This window comes from Portunus trituberculatus, chromosome 41 (assembly GCF_017591435.1).
Source record: "Portunus trituberculatus isolate SZX2019 chromosome 41, ASM1759143v1, whole genome shotgun sequence".
Classification (NCBI taxonomy): Eukaryota; Metazoa; Arthropoda; class Malacostraca; order Decapoda; family Portunidae; genus Portunus; species Portunus trituberculatus.
This window is the reverse complement of record NC_059295.1, coordinates 28469753-28482852: the sequence shown is the minus strand read 5'-3', so window position 1 is coordinate 28482852 and position 13100 is coordinate 28469753. Positions and strand designations below refer to the sequence as shown.

General features: G+C 42.7%; 1 protein-coding gene across 1 annotated transcript in view; it reads left to right on the top strand.

Moving 5' to 3' along the window:
- LOC123516936 (pollen-specific leucine-rich repeat extensin-like protein 3) overlaps positions 1–4601 on the top strand; it is a 107524-nt gene extending 102923 nt beyond the window's left edge. Inside the window, exons 5-7 of the mRNA XM_045276724.1 lie at positions 858–1301; positions 2736–2918; positions 3515–4601. Of these exons, the coding sequence (XP_045132659.1) occupies positions 858–1301; positions 2736–2918; positions 3515–3689 (802 nt within the window). The 3' untranslated portion in view covers positions 3690–4601. The remainder of the gene's footprint in view (positions 1–857; positions 1302–2735; positions 2919–3514) is intronic.
- The last annotated feature ends 8499 nt before the right edge of the window (positions 4602–13100 follow it).

The following is a 13100-nucleotide window of genomic DNA, read 5'->3' as shown; positions in this document are numbered from 1 at the left end:
TAAGGTATAGGATATAGGATGAAAATAAAGAAAAGATTTATATTTCCAGAGGTAATAAAGATGAGTAGAGACAAATAGGTAAGTATTGATATATAGGAAGTCCAAAGAAGTAACGTACAGTCAGGAAACACATAACATGACTGAAAGATTGTATTAACTTTTGAATGGAGTATCGAAAGTTTACAAAGCATAGACTTGTGCCGTGAGGGAAAATGTCCCTGGAATTATGTGTTTCAGTGTAAGAGGCAGTTAGGACACACACACACACACACGCTCGGTAGCTCTGTAGTTAGAGCGCTGGCTTCACAAGCCAGAGGACCGGGGTTCGATTTCCCGGCCGGGTGGAGATATTTGGGTGTGTCTCCTTTCACGTGTAGCCCCTGTTCACCTAGCAGTGAGTAGGTACGGGATGTAAATCGAGGAGTTGTGACCTTGTTGTCCCGGTGTGTGGTGTGTGCCTGGTCTCAGGCGTATCCGAACATTGGAAATAATGAGCTCTGAGCTTGTTCCGTTGGATAACGTCTGGCTGTCTCGTCAGAGACTGCAGCAGATCAAACAGTGAAACACACACACACACACACACTTCAGATACCTTGGCGTCTTGAGTCTCCACTTTGTAAACACTCTAGGGCGAAAGGAGGTTAGGAAATACAGAAGAGGGGAAACTTTTAGAACTTACCAGTGCAGTGGGTGAGAGGAAGAAGATACTGTGTAACTCCTACATACAAAAGCAATGTGAGCAAAATTAAGCTAATATAATGCTACTCATCTTGATCAGAATTTATTTTATAAGCGTGTAGCATATTGTATCTCTTTTTCACTCTTTCCTTTTCTCTCCTGCTCCCTCTCACCCTCAGGAGCGTGCCACCAGTCAACATGTACGGCTACGAACCACTGCGACCGACCTATGAACCACCTAGACAAACCTACGACCAGCCACACCAGACGTACAAGCCGCCGCGACAGAGCTACGGTCCTCCCCCTCCTCCTCCTCCTCCCTCGGTGCCCTCCAACAGTTACCTCCCTCCACGCCAGAACAACTTCTCCACCACTTCCAAACCCTACCACCATCCTCCTCCTCCCCCTATACCCCCTCCCAGTAAATACAGCGCTCCCCATCACACTTCCACATACGGGGGCGCTCCCTACCACTACGGAACCCCAGCCCCTCCTTATGACAACGAAGGACCGTACCCCCGCTACAGGAAGACCACTACCCCCTCCTCTTCTTACTTGACTCGGTATCTGCCCCCTCCGACCCCTCCCAGGTCACCACCAAAGCCTCAGCCCTGGTGGAGAAAGTAAGTGGTCTCTGTATGTTAGCAAGTGACAGTGTGGCTCTCAATAAGTGGATTTCTTAACCCCTTCAGTATTACTTAGTGATTTTATACAGCGTTAGAAACTTATGTGGGGATTAATCTCAATAAGTGGATTTCTTAACCTCTTCAGTACTACTTAGTGATTTTATACAGCGTTAGAAACTTATGTGGGGATTAAAATAGTGAAGACTGTGGCCATTAACCCCTTCAGTAGTGGGACGCATTTTCACCTTGATTTTTGGGTGTGATTAGACGATTTTATTTACACTAGCTAAGGTCTATGGAGGTCAGAAGGTTAATGGTCTAAAGCCTTCATTATTTCAGTTCCCATATGAGATTTTGAAGCTGTATAAAATTACCAAGTAGCAACCAAAATAAATATGAAGACGTGTGATGATATTTAACGGGTTAGTCTTCTGACCTCTGTAGACCCTTCCGAATGTCAATCAATAAAATGGTCTATAATTATACCCAAACCTTATGGTATAAAATGCGTCCCAGTACTATCAGTTAGTGTGGTAGTCTCAATGCATGTATCGGTAAAGTGCAAAGTGACATCTAAATTTGCAACCTAATAGGAAAATAGAAAAAAAAAAAAAAACGCGAGTAACGGTCAGTAAGCTTTGTTACAGAAAAAGGAACTAATCATATTCTCAGTATCCCCTTTAGCCCATAAATTCCCGTGAAAAGCCCACATGGTGTAAATGAAAAAAAAAAAAGTCTCTTTGGGAATGAATTTAAATTAAACATTTAATCAATCAATTTCTATAAACAATCTGTAAAAAGGCATACCAGCATATAATGTTGTTGAAAACATTATCCTATTCTTATCATGGCTTTCATTGGCAATACTAATACATATCTTTATTTACACCGATATATTTCATGCTTATTTCCTCCTTTATCTTGTACGTTGTCTTCATAATCCGCCTGTGCCCTTCCCTTAACAATACCGCATCTAGGACTTCAGATCATCACACAGAATTTCGTATTGACAAACATAGCCACTGTTCTCCTCTCTGCCGTCCTTACCTGTACTATCCCAATACCTTAGATTGCTACAAACAGCTTCATAATGGCTATCTTTCATTCCTGCTACGGTGTTTTTCTTGTTTCTATGACTTGAACTCTCTCAAGAGAAAGTTTTCGAAACACTTATCCTCCAAATTTTTTATGACGTATTTGGCTTTCATTCTTTAGAAGCTATCTCATTTGGTCTTTCTTTTTTCTTTTTAGTTGCCCCATGCCAGTGCCTTTTTCATATGAAAGAAAATCATGGTTGCTGCTGTCATCCTCTTGTATTCTCTCACGTCTGTTACTTTAGACTATCATAAACAACGTCGTAATGACAAACAAGACTACTGTTATCATTTTTTCCCTTGCGCTCCCTCCCTTAATAGGCCACACTACCCACAGAATCATGAGGTCTTCCCGGCGGCGGCAGAAGAGACAGCTGGGGTCTTCTGAACTGTGTCCCTATGAGGAGGACTACATCATGCCCCGCGCCGCGCTCAACAACAAGGGCACGTGGATGTTCCTTGTTAACATGGAGGAAGTGTCGCCGCAGTACACACAGGCGGTGCAGACCAAGAAGTGCATGTGAGTACTGGGATAGCAGGCCGTCCAGGAGGTGAAGGTATGGTGGTGGAAATTAAAGGAGTGACTATGTTGGGTGTTCATACATCTACGAGTACTATAATACTGCTACTACTACGACTACTGCGTAATGTATACTTGATTATTTTCTACTGTATATATATATATATATATATATATATATATATATATATATATATATATATATATATATATATATATATATATATATATATATATATATATATTGGTTTCAAGGGGGCCGAAAGATAGGTGAATAGATGGATAGACTGCTAGATACATAACAAAACAAAGCAAAACATATTGAGTATGTAAGTTTCAATTGTGCAGCAATTATGTATGCCACTATTGCTTTGGAATCCAGTCACATTTGATCATTTTATGTTTTTTGGGTGGAGGATACGCAAAAAAAAAAAAAGATAAATATGTGGACTAGATGAAGCAAAATATTTTAAAGACGTACATTTTCTTAGTACGAGTATAATCTGTAAAATATTACTGCTTAGAAATACCAGTAGCATGGTACCAATCAGTCTTTCTGGATTAGATAGATGACTAATAACTTGCTCCATCCACAGTCCCGGCGCCACCTGCTCTGGCAACTGCAACGTGCCTGACGGGTTCACCACCACCTGCCAGCAGCAATACGTGCAGAAGCGGCTTATCGCTCTGGACGGCTCCGGTTCCACCCTCGGCACAGATCTGTTCTGGTTCCCGTCATGCTGTCTGTGCAAGATCATTCAAGATGGTTAAGCATCATGGAGTGACTGGCGGGACGAGAGGCAAGGGGCTCAGAGGTCCCTGTCATACAGACGGAGTTATGTAGATGAAGTTAATGTCCTAGACGGTTAGCCTGTATAGTAACGCCAAAAAAAATTTCACTGCACAAGTGTTTTTTCTATGAGAAGTTTGTTACAGGACACGAAACCTGATTTATTTCCCCCTAAGAAAGGAAAGACCACGTACTTAGCGAAACTATTCTGAGTTAGTAGAAAGAATAGTTAGGCACCTTAAGTATTTATAGAAAACGTACCCAAAGCTAAAACACTGCGAGAGAACGCCCCTGAAGTATGGTTAACTTAACTAGTGTTCGACGAGACTGAATTGTTGGGTATTTGCTGCAGGTACACAATAGTTGTTAGATGTATTAGTACACGTAGACCTGTGTGGTGCAGCGCCCTTCCCTGCGTTGTGTGATGAGGCTGAGCTGTGGTGGGGTGTGGCGTCTGCATTCCCCGGTACCCAGACGTGGATCTGTCCCTTGGCGGGGTGGCGTGGAGGGGCGCCGCCACACAACCCTCGCTCCACGCCACAGCGGACAGGAAGCCACAGGGAACATTATTGCGTCCATATCCAAACACGTACAAGATTCTGTTTACTGTTTATACAATGAATGATTGCTATTACTATAACTATTATTACTATTATTCTCATTATTTATATGCTTCTTCGTGATAATTTATATTCAGCCACTGTCCTGATTGTTTTTATGATTACTTCCATTATTTGCAATATGTTTACGTATGTCCATCACCCTGACTCTTTTAGTGTGTTTGTGTTATAAAAAGAAAGAAAAAATAATATATACATGCAAATGTTTCACCTTAGACACATACTAGATTCTTTTGATATAAACTAACAAAAAAATAAAGCCCATAAAAATGCCACATATTGTTCTTTACGTAAACCTGAGTGTACGCCATGACAATAAACATGTTGGATACGGTGACAATAAACTGAGTAACATGTTGGATAAGATCTTAAGACAACACAAAAAGAAACAGGCACACCTCAATCAATCTAGTTCTCTCCCTCTCCAGGTTTGAACTATGACTAACAGAGGGCAGCACTGAAAACTCTTGCTTTTGACTGTTAGTTAACTTATTGAGGGCAAGAGTTGGTGGCTGCCGCAATGCTTGAGACTGAAGCAGTGAGTGAAGCAGTGAGGCTCCAGTCACGAGTGGGAGCTAGCTCACTACACTGTCATTCCGGAAAGTGAGAGTGAAAAGTTGTGAGCTGCGGCGTATACTGTGTGCTGTGGTGGTGTGTGACGTTATTATTATTATTATTATTATTATTATTATTATTATTATTATTATTATTATTATTATTATTATTATTATTATTATTATTATTGTTGATGTTTTTATTGTTGTTGATATTGGTACTACTACTAGTAGTAGTACTAATACTAGATTTAGTTGTAGTACTGGTAGTAGTTGTAATAGTAGTAGTAGCAGTAGTAGTAGTAGTAGTAGTAGTAGTAGTAGTAGTAGTAGAAGTAATAGTAGTAGTAGTAGTAGCAGCAGCAGTAGTAGTAATAATAGTAATAGTAGTAATAGTATTATTATTAGTAATAGTAGTAGTAGTAGTAGTAGTAGTAGTAGTAGTTGTTGTTGTTGTTGTTGTTGTTGTTGTAGTAGTAATAGCAGTAATAATAGCAGCAGCAGCAGCAGCAGCAGCAGCAGCAGCAGCAGTAGTAGTAGTAGTAGTAGTAGTAGTAGTAGAAGTGGTTGCAGAATTCATATTAGCAAGAACAGCAGCAGCAGTAGTAGCAGTAGTTGCAGTAATAGCAGTAGAAGCTGTAGTAACAGTAGTAGTAGTTGTAGTAATGATCATTATTATTATTATTATTATTTTTATTATTATTATTATTATTATTATTTTTATTGTTATTATTGTTGTTATTATTATTATTATTATTATTATTATTATTATTATTATTATTATTACCGTTACTACTACCACCATTGTTATTATTGTCGTTTTCCCTCACCAAGAATGCAGAGAGAGACAACTTAGGGGTGAGTTACTGAACTGTGCATCTTTTGTACCTATTATTTGCTGTATTTTTATGACGCGTTCATAACAGTCAATTGTGTGTCGATATCACTCGCACTCTTACAGATTACACCCCACATACAGATATTACATCCTCAAGAACTGATCTATCTAATTTTCCTGATATTCTTGCCGGTTACCTAGGCTACCAGAAGTTATTTCGTAGGATGCATAAAAAGATGGAGGGAATAGGATAGGTAAGGAAGGGAAGGATGAATAAGTAGGAACCAAGTAAGGAAGAAAGGGAGAAAACCAAGTATAAAAAGGGAAGTATGATAGGAAGGAAAAGAGAGATGGAGGAAAAGAGGGAAGAAGGAAGAGAGAGACAGACATGATTTGTGAGTGGAGTAAGGGTCATATGATTTCTTCGCTTATACCTGTGTTTGTATTTTTCGTTTTATTCGGCTACAACTGTTAGTAATAGCCACAGCAGATGAGTCTCCAACATTAGTAGGTTTTCTATGAGTTTTTCAGTGACAGTGATTGCAAGCATTTTTTTTTCTTTTGCTGCATCAATTAATTTATTTTGGGTCTCTGTCAATTTTTCCTGCCTTATAGATCTATTTTCTGCTTTATTCCACATGCCCATCATCTTTCAGCTTGACATACCTAATACACCTTAGCTTCATCTATTAGTCTTGTCCCTAAAGTTTGTACCTCCAATTATTTCCTTATCCATCAACCGGTGTACAACTGCTTCAACCCATGGCAGAGAGAGAGGTCAAACCATATAGATAGACAGACAGATAGATAGATAGATAGATAGATATTTTGATTACAGAATCCCACATGAATAAAATATAAAATAAAATGTTTAAAATGTGCAACGAATTGGATACAAATAAATATACAACAAATAAGAAAAATAGATAAATAAGACACGATGAACAGCTGGCTCGGGGCGTCCTGGCGTATTAGGCGGTTGGGTTGACAGGATACACGGTCACAACTCCTAGGCTTACTTCCAGTGCCATTATCTGGTGGGCGAACAGTCTGACGTACGGTTTAATAAAGGCAGTCTGGGACGCTACGGTTACACTTACAGTGACGGGTCTCCTTACCACTCGCCACCATTCGTTTCGTTCTCGAGGTAAATACTACAAGAGAAAGCCGAGGGGTTGTTACTGCAGTGTACTTTCTAGTGTGTGTATGTGTGTGTGTGTGTGTGTGTGTGTGTGTGTGTGTGTGTGTGTGTGTGTGTGTGTGTGTGTGTGTGTGTAGTAGTAGTAGTGCTGAAGTGGATGAAGAGAAGAGTGAGTAAGGTGTCTGTTGACTGCCCGTGTCTGGTTTGCGTAAGGATAGCGTTATTATTATTTCAGGAAATGAGGGAGATAAAAAAAAAAACTTTTATTTTTCGCTTGCAAAACAGAAAAGATGTCTTAAACAATTTGTTCCTTAACGTTCTTTTCATTCTATGTGTTTCTCTTACATGATTACAAAACCTGTACTGGAGTGTTTGTGTAGTAAGGTGGAGTGTGTTGTCCCTTGGTCATGCTGTAGTGTGGGGTATCTTCTTTATTAGCACTACCTACGTATATCTGCTTGTGTTGCACCACCAGGCTGTGCTGTAAGCGGATGTATTGCTGGCTGGTACTGTGTTGCGTTGTTTTCAGTTTTGCAGATTTAAATTTCCTTTTTATGTATGTATGTATGTATGTATGTGTGTATGTATGTATGTAGGTAGGTAGGTAGGTAGTTAGTATTTATATATATATATATATATATATATATATATATATATATATATATATATATATATATATATATATATATATATATATATATATATATATATATATATACCTACATACATACATACATGCATACATAAATATATATATATATATATATATATATATATATATATATATATATATATATATATATATATATATATATGTGTGTGTGTGTGTGTGTGTGTGTGTGTGTGTGTGTGTGTGTGTGTGTGTGTGTGTGTGTGTGTGTATGTATAACTATATAAGATTGTTTGTGATTTATCATTACCTTTGTGATTTTATACAGTATAGTAAGTACTTTCGTACATATGTATACTGTACTAATTTATTGCATCTGATGCTCTTTTTTTTTCTGGTGTTGCCTTTTTTATTGTAGAGATGTTATATTTTCTTCGTCGCGCTGGGACGAGTAACCACTGAGCTAGCAGATTGCTGAATGAATTTTTTTTTTTTTATAAAAGATGACAAATTTGTCATAACATATTGAAAACAGATCTTACTTAATCTGATCAAGCCTAACTTAACGTAGTTTTACCCCGAACAGCTGCTTGCAAATGGAAAACAGTCGGAATCGAATATACTATTACATATATACGATTAATGTAATGCGATTCAAACTGCATGCTAAACAAAAATCCACAGGTTGATCTGGACAGGAAACGCATAATGTGAGTGGACGCCCACTAGATAAATACTACACAGCGAAGCACAAGGAGTGAGAATTGAAAGAACACACACCGATAATCTTTTTACTTAACATTATTTTTGCACAAAGAATAGACACTGTTTTTTAGTTTTCCTTCCATTGTAATTCTTCTGATTTGCTAATGTTTTGTTAGTCATGAGGTACTGTAATGAGTAGGAGGCTTAAAACGCAGTGGAAGTGTGTGTTGAAGTTATATGATATTTTACCTTGATTGTAGACAAGTAATGGTCCTCACCCCTCCCCAAACTGCCCAGAATATCCTCTAGCACGGGATCTAGGAATCGTGTAACGCCCTTCAAATCGTCCGCAGCAACGTCAGCCGTGGCGAAGCTGTGGAGCTCGTCAACCTTATTAGTTTATGGATCAGAGAGCGCACTGTCTTGTAGGAATGAGATGCTTGTTGATTCATCGCTACTTATCATGTAGCAAGGAAATGTTTTCTATATTTTATTTTCAGATACAAGTCGTATGAAAAAGTTGTTGAATCATAATATTACAAGTTTAATGTATCAAGACACACTTGGGGGCTGATAAAAACAATGTCCAACACCATAAGCTGCGCCAACAACACCTGACACTATCGCTGCTATTACCACCACCACCATCACCACTACTACAGCTTCCCTCCCGTAGCCGCCCACTTCCACCACTGACCAGTCCTCCTTCTCACCCACTATCACTGCCACCATCACAACCTCCCTCCTAACCGCCTAAACCACCACCACCACTACCACCACCACCACCACCACCACCACTAAAACCTTGTTCTTACTTCCCGGAAACTCTGGTAATAAAATTTCATAGAATTTATTACTATATATCTTATTCATTATCTCTTTTATCCGTTTAATGTTAATGAGCAAAGTAAATTCTGATGATTCTGTGAGGAAAACAATGGAAGATGTGAAAGTACTTTACAGTGAAAAGTGAAAATCCCAGGGACTTCACATGCGCATCAGTGAGTTTTCCTTTTTTATCATTGCGAGGAGTAACCAATCCATGCATAACACTGAGCGCCACGCATCCGCCGCAGGGAATGATAAGCCATAATAGATGAAAGCACCACCAACCTTATCTAAATAATTAATGGCGATAGATATTTGAGAGCCGTGCGCCCTCGGGTCACTCTGGGAAAGGAATATCAGAGGCTGGGTATCGATACAGTTTTATTCATTGAGTGGGTGCGAGTGGTGGGCCGCCAGCTGAGTGGTAATTATGGAACACTCGCGTCGTAACAAAACGGCGCCTCCTAAAGTTTCTCTCGCTATGATGCAGCGTTTTGATCCCACGCTCAGATCCGGGTTTCATTTCCCCGCTGTGCCGCTCCACCAACCTGCTTGCCTGACAGGTGCCTCGCCTCGCTGGCAGGGGCCGGATGCTGTGCCCAATATGGTACTGAGCCTGAGACAGGTCATGCTGTAAATAACTGTAGCCAACAAGGGTGTGTGGGAGGCGGCAGCAGCAGCGGCATCAACACAAGCGGTTATGGAATGGTTTCAAAGGTAACCCCGGGCGCCTCAGGTGCCAGCGGGCCAGTACTGTCGGTGGATATTATAGTACTACATCACTGTGCTATTCATATGCTGTGTCTTGGAAAGGATGAACAACGAGAAACACGAACCTTCTATCCTGCTCTAATCTTGAAAAAATAATAGTAATGAATCGGTATATTTTCCGGTAAGTAGTCTTTGTCATAGTAATCACCGATTACTATGACATTGATTCAACAAGAAAGAAGTGTTTGCAAGAATTGGACGGTTTCTACTGATAAAATAAGAAAAATTAAAAACTTCTTTTTAGCCTGATTCACTCCATTACGACCTAATAACTTTGAACCCATTAAATAAAACATTTTAAGATCACGGTGCTTTGAATATGAAGAGTAGTGAAGAACTCCTTTCCGTTGGTTTGACTTAATAACATTGATGCAATAAGATACTCGTATAAGTAACCTTTTTTGCCATGCATTGATCGCACTCACGTCTCCTCAAGTGACGCTCTTCATGTGCCACAAGGGATATCACAACCAGCGCCGAGCCTCAGGCACATGATGGGGCATGCTACGTGATACTAGCCCTTACTGATAAATATTTCGTCTCATCAGGACATCAGACATAATTACTATATATCATTAGGATATTTTTCTCTTATTATTGCAAAATTTCCACCAAACTATCATGTGACACCGTGAATAGCCTTGTGAACCGGAAAGTACACGCACTAAACCCTCTTAGATGTGAAACGGAACGACGAAACATTTTAGAAAATGAACCACGAACGCCTCCTGTTCTCATACATTTCACGCGACTGTGACGTCATGTACATATCTTTTCTGTCTCATGCTGGTATATCAATGATGACTGCTGACGGCATAAGCTGATAAGCCGCTTGAATTACGTTGAGTCTGCATAAATGCGTCATTAATCCAGCGTGCTCGTTATGTAGTGAGAGAGGCAGATACAGAAAACAGGATGCAGGTGAGGGTGTAGCGTAAAATCGTGTTCCTTGTAAGAGCGTGTACCACCCCTACTGCGCATGCCCACAGAAGATACAACCTGCCAGACGTACAGCTCATTCACACCGACTCGCAGCCTCATTCAGTGTTCAGTTGTTCTCTAGATTTCAAGATGGTGTGCCAAGCTCTTGAAAGCTCGTTGTTCGAACCAAATATTCAGTCTCTACTGCAGCTTATCTTATGTCAAAGGAGAGAGGGAGAGTTAGAGGGAAATAAGGGAAAGAGAGAGAGCGTGTGGGGGGAGAGAGAAGATGCTTTTATTGTATTTATCGTTCAGTTTCTATATGAAGAGAGAGAGAGAGAGAGAGAGAGAGAGAGAGAGAGCATTATTCAGTGATGCAGTGTTGGATGATATGAACACATGAATAAATATGGATGAGTAAAAAGTAAATTATTTGTTAATTGTTATAAACAGATGATAAAGAAAGGAATAAAGAAATGAATATATTAATCACTTGTAAACTAATTAACAAATAGATGAATAACAGTAAGCGTGGATGAGAGATTAGATTAATGTATTAGAAGAATGTGTGTGTGTGTGTGTGTGTGTGTGTGTGTGTGAGAGAGAGAGAGAGAGAGAGAGAGAGAGAGAGAGAGAGAGAGAGAGAGAGAGAGAGAGAGAGAGAGAGAGAGAGAGAGAGAGAGAGACAGACAGACAGACAGACAGACAGACAGACAGACAGACAGACAGACAGACAGACAGACAGACAGACAGACAGACAGACAGACAGACAGGCAAGCAGGCAGGCAGACAGACAGACAAAAAGACAAACAGGCACATACACACACACACACACACACACACACACACACACACACACACACACACACACTGGAGTGAGGTGACGGGAAGGGCAGCGGGGGGGTGAAGAGTGAAGGGGAAAGGAAAAGGGTAAGTTCAAGGAAAGATGAGTTGAGGGTGAGAGTTAAGGGTGAGGCAGGCTTGGGAAAAGCTAAGGGTAGATAGGTAGGCAGGCTGTAAGGGTTAGTTCAAGGACACGAGTGTCGGAGATGTGTTAAGGGTTAGGAAAGACTCGGATCCGGTGCCGTGTTCTAGAGATGGGTTGATGTTTGATAGCTTCACGTGGCAGTCCCTCAGTGAAACACACCTGTCTGTGTCTTCCTGTCACCCTCAGCCGTAATGTTGTCCAGTCTTCGCGGTGGATGGATCAACTGGAGGGAACGATTAGGAATAACGAAAAAAAAAAAGAAAAATATGAGAGAAATATTTAGACAGTAAAAATCGGATGAAATCTAGAGACAAAAAATCGGAAAAAAAATCGAGATGAACGCTGCCTTTAGCCCTGGCCTGGGCCACCCCTTCCTCTTCCCTCCCACGGGGCAGCCTTTTGGCCTGGCCTGGGCCACCCTCCTCCTCCCTTACAAGGGGCAGTCTTTGGCCTGGCCTGGGCCACCCCTCCCTCCTCCCTCCCACGGGGCAGCTTTTTGGCCTGGCCTGGGCCACCCCTCCCTCTTCCCTTCCACGGGGCAGCCTTTTGGCCTGGCCTGGGCCACCCCTCCCTCCTCCCTCCCAAGAGGCAGCCTTTTGGCCTAGCCTGGGCCACCCCTCCCTCCTCCCTCCCAAGGGGCAGTCTTTTGGCCTGGGTGGCCTGGGCCACCCCTCCCTCCTCCCTCCCAAGGGGCAGCCTTTTGGCCTGGCCTGGGCCACCCCTCCCTCCTCCCTCCCAAGGGGCAGCCTTTTGGCCTGGCCTGGGCCACCCTCCTCCTCCCTCCCAAGGGCAGCCTTTTGGCCTGGCCTGGGCCACCCTCCTCCTCCCTCCCACGGGCAGCTTTTGGCCTGGCCTGGGCCACCCTCCCTCCTCCTCCCACGGGCAGCCTTTTGGCCTGGCCTGGGCCACCCTCCTCCTCCCTCCCACGGGCAGCCTTTTGGCCTGGCCTGGGCCACCCTCCTCCTCCCTCCCAAGGGCAGCCTTTTGGCCTGGCCTGGGCCACCCTCCTCCTCCCTCCCAGGGCAGCCTTTGGCCTGGCCTGGGCCACCCCTCCTCCTCCCTCCCACGGGCAGCCTTTGGCCTGGCCTGGGCCACCCTCCTCCTCCCTCCCAAGGGGCAGCCCTTTGGCCTGGCCTGGGCCACCCTCCTCCTCCCTCCCACGGGCAGCCTTTTGGCCTGGCCTGGCCACCCTCCCTCCTCCCTCCCAGGGCAGCCTTTGGCCTGGCCTGGGCCACCCTCCTCCTCCCTCCCACGGGGCAGCCTCTGGCCTGGCCTGGGCCACCCTCCTCCTCCCTCCCACGGGGCAGCCTCTGGCCTGGCCTGGGCCACCCTCCTCCTCCCTCCACGGGGCAGCCTCTGGCCTGGCCTGGGCCACCCTCCTCCTCCCTCCCACGGGGCAGCCTCTGGCCTGGCCTG